General features: G+C 40.2%; 1 protein-coding gene across 1 annotated transcript in view; it reads right to left on the bottom strand.

The window, feature by feature from the left end:
* Positions 1–4,117, bottom strand: part of CCDC170 (coiled-coil domain containing 170) — a 66,511-nt gene that overhangs the window by 26,037 nt on the left and 36,357 nt on the right. Inside the window, exon 8 of the mRNA XM_023532160.1 lies at positions 1,640–1,882. Within this exon, the coding sequence (XP_023387928.1) occupies positions 1,640–1,882 (243 nt within the window). The remainder of the gene's footprint in view (positions 1–1,639; positions 1,883–4,117) is intronic.

The following is a 4,117-nucleotide window of genomic DNA, read 5'->3' as shown; positions in this document are numbered from 1 at the left end:
CAGTGCGTGGTTCTGGCATGATGACTTTCAGATAAGCTGTGTTGTCTTTTAGAAATAAGAAACCACTCCCACCACCATCATCCCAAACTGTGAGAGCAAATGGTAGTTTGTAACTAACTGTATTTCCTCTGGTTTAAAATTTGTTGGCATTCATGCACTGTACGCCCAATCTTTCAAAGACTCTTCTCTCCCTTCCTTCTTCCTGAGATGGTGTCTGTGTGAAGAAAAATCCTTGCAGTGTCAGGAGAAGTGATTCTGGTCCTCATGTTGACCCTGAATCTTTCCCGTGTCTGATATCTGACTGGTGAAATCTGTGAGGGTTTACGGTTCAAGGTCAAGGCCTGGCCATTGGCCTTTGCTAATTCAAGGCATGGCTGTAGCTGCCATTGGATCACAGCTTAGGTGATTTGCCCACCTGCTCCCACAATGAGCTCTCCAGCATGCATCTTTTACTATCTTCCATATCCCTCTTGAGTGCAAGTGGAACTGCAGGCCCCAGAGTGCAACCTCGGCCCCCTGCCTCAGCACCTCCTGCAGGCTCCACCAGCCAGGGTGAGAGCAGACACATGCTGACCAAAAATTCTACCCCAGCACACACACGCCCCCAAAGGTCAGGTGTGTGTGGAGGGGCGGGGATGAGTATTGAAGATACTTACCTTGATATGTCCTCCCCACACATGGCACCCCTTCAGATGCTTTTCCTTACTGCCCCCTTCCCTTGTGTTCAAATATGTTCCCTCCTCTGGGCCATGTCTGCCTCCCCTTTCTCTAGGGAAATAAGCTCCAACTCAGAAGAGCTTCAGGGGGAAAAGAGCTAATTAGTCAGAAGGCAAAATACAGTGGGAAATATCTTCTAAAGTATTGTCTCCACTACGCGTAACCAAGGGCTGGCTTAATCCCAGACCTCTTTCCCTGCTGGTTTGTTTACAGATATAGAAACATTCCCAAGGTCCATTTCAGAGCACTTGTCTGCTAAGAGCCAGGATACTGTTTGTCATCTGTATTCACGACATGCAAATATGCCAGAGATAATATGTGCCTGTGAAGTTACATAGTATTGCAAGTGGCACATGTACAAGACACTTAAATACTCCGACTAAGTTCTTTTGAGTTTCAATTCCTTCCTTCTCTGTATTTAATTCCTATCTTCTCACTGGAAATTGGATGCCTCAGATCCAGGAAGCACGTGGCCCCAGTCTCTCTTCCCTCTTCACTGTGTGGTCTGACACACAGCCGGTAGCAGGGAATGACACGAAACACTGGTGCCTGCCTCTCAGTGGACATTGTGCTCATGTCTCATTTCTTCCTAAGCAAATTCCTACGTGATAAGTCCCAGCGTGATCCCAAACATCACAGTCCCCTGCACTTTGAAGAAGTGCTTTTGTGTTCTGTACTTAGCATCACCCTTTTTTGACTGACTTTCCCTACTGCTTCATTTCAAATATTGAAGAGACAGTAAATTGATCTCGTACATTGATTTAAAGCAATTTTTGCATTTCCCCCCAACTCTAGAAAATCAGAGGACGTTTTCATCTTTTTTTTTCTCCCTGGCATCTCCATGATAAGGCTGTCACTTTTTTGCATAAACTTTTATGGTTAACTAGCATAAAGCAACAAGGAAATGAAGCTGAGCACTTGCCTTAAGCTCATTGGTGTCAGCCAGTTTGGCTTTGAGCTCAGTGTTTGATTCTCGACTCTCGCTCAGCTCCTTCTGCAGCCTCTCCGCCTTCTTCTGTAACTTCCGTATGGTGAGGTTGGCCTCGTCCCTCTCCACGGCCAAGGCCGTGCGAGCCTGCCTCTCTTCCTCCAGCTGGGCTATTTTCTGCCGGAGGAGGTTCATGTGCAGTTCTTTGCTCTCCAGTCTTTCTTTCTGTGTCTTTAGCTGGTTTGATACAAACAGAGATATTTTTTTAATAATAATTGAATGGTCAGTAAATATACATGAATTACTCAGATAACGTTGATCTTTATCCACACATCAATAAGACTAATGTCTAAAGCATCAAAAAAAGATTACTGGATTCCTTTTTCTGATTGCATTTTTAATTCCTATTTTTCCAAGAATTAATTTTGTAGCTGCAAAGTCTGAGATAAAAGAGCCACAGAAAATGCACTGAGAAGTAGGCTTTCAACACCAATGTCCTCCAACACTATGTGCATCATTAAAATTTTTTAAATTGCTTTTTAAATGACTAAAATGAGCTTAACAAGAGCAAAAAATGATAAGGCAGAGAGAAAAAAAATCCTCTCCAACACCCCATGGCAACTATACTGGTTCTGTCTGGTCTTTTCTGAAAGAAGATAGGGTTTAAATTAGCACCAAAAGCCTAGACTAATTTTAATTCCTTAGAACCAGACAGAGTGGCACCAAACATAAGAGTTGATATATTTTTTTAAGCACTTTATTTTATTATTAGTTTCAAGTATGCAGTACACTGGTTAGACATTTATGTAGTTTACAAAACGATCCCCCTGATTGCTCTATCACCCATGGCTCTACACGCAGCCATTACATTACTGCTGACTGCGTTCCCTATACTGCGACCATTTCTGCTGACTACATCTCCGTCCCCATGACCATCTCCCAACTACTGATTTGTACTTCTTTAACTCTTCATCCCTTTCTCTCACTCCCCCAACACCCCTCCCCTCTGCCCATCACCATATTGTCCTCTGAATCTATGAATCTCTTTTCAATTAGTTTGTTCTTTAGATTCCACAGGTTAGTGAGATCATGTGGTACTTATCTTTCTCTGTCTGATTTATTTCACTCAGCATAATAACCTCTAGGTCCATCCATGTCGTTGCAAATGGTAGGATTTCATTTCCTTTAATGGCTGAGTAATATTCCGTTGTATATATGAACCGTAATTTCTTTATGCAATCGTCTGTCGATGGGCATTTAGATTGCTTCCATATCTTGGCTATTGTAATTAGTGCTACCATAAACATAGGGATGCATAGATCTTTACAAATTAATGTTTTGGTTTTCTTTGGATAAATACCCAGAAGTGCAATTGCTGGGTCAAAAAGTATATCTATTTTTAGTTTTTTGAGGAACATCCAGACTATTTTCCATAGTGGCTATACCAATTTGCAATCCTACCAACAGTGTACCCTTGCCAACACTTGCTGTTCTTTGATTTATTGATGATAGCCATTCTGACAGGTGTGAGGTGATATCTCATTGTGGTTTTAATTTGCATTTCTCTGATGACTAGTGATCTTGAGCAACTTTTCATATGTCTATTGGCCATCTGTATTTCCTCTTTGGAGAACTATCTATTCAGATCTTCTGCCCATTTTTTGACTGGATTCTTTGGTTTTTGTTATTGAGTTGTATGAGTTCTTTATATATCTTGAATATTAATTCCTTATCAGATGTATCATAGGTGATTCTCTTCTCCCATTCTGTAAGCCGTCTTTTCCTTTTATTGATGGTTTCCTTTGCCGTACAAAAATTTTTTAGTTTGCTGTAGTATTCCCATTTGTTTATTTTTCTTTTGTTTCCCTTGCCCATGGAGATATATCCAAAAAAGAAATTACTGGTACAATATCAGAGAGTTTACTGTCTACGTTTTCTTCTAGAATTTTTATGGTTTCAGGTCTTACACTTACGTCTTTAATCTGTTTTGAGTCTATTCTTGTATATGGTATAAGAAGGTGGTCCAGCTCCATTTTTTTGCATGTGAAAGTTGATAAATATTTAAATAAGCAATACCAAGAAGATTTTTAAGAAAGCTTTGTTTATATATTTAAAATAGAAATAGAAGGAACTTGAAGAAAGTTTTAGTTCATTGGTGTCTTTATTACATGCCTGGCCTTTACCATCTACAAACCAAGCAGCAAGTAAGGTCATCAAACAGCACTTATCATTGACAATTAAACTTAATGAAGGAAATTATAGTGGTTTTTAGAAAAAGAGTAAGGACTCTAAGAGGGGAAAAAAAATCCTCCTGGGCTTCACATGTCACAAGTACTAAGCGGAATATTAAGTACAGAGACCTCTTTCATCTGTCACAAACGTTAGGTATCAGAATCATGTAGAATTACAGGATGTAAGAACTGAAGACTTTCACATTTTCCCAATTACAGACTCTGCATTTGTAATGTGTTC

Source organism: Pteropus vampyrus, unplaced genomic scaffold (assembly GCF_000151845.1).
Source record: "Pteropus vampyrus isolate Shadow unplaced genomic scaffold, Pvam_2.0 Scaffold78, whole genome shotgun sequence".
NCBI lineage: Eukaryota > Metazoa > Chordata > Mammalia > Chiroptera > Pteropodidae > Pteropus > Pteropus vampyrus.
The sequence above is the reverse complement of the archived record's forward strand: the minus strand, read 5'-3'. Positions and strand labels throughout refer to the sequence as shown.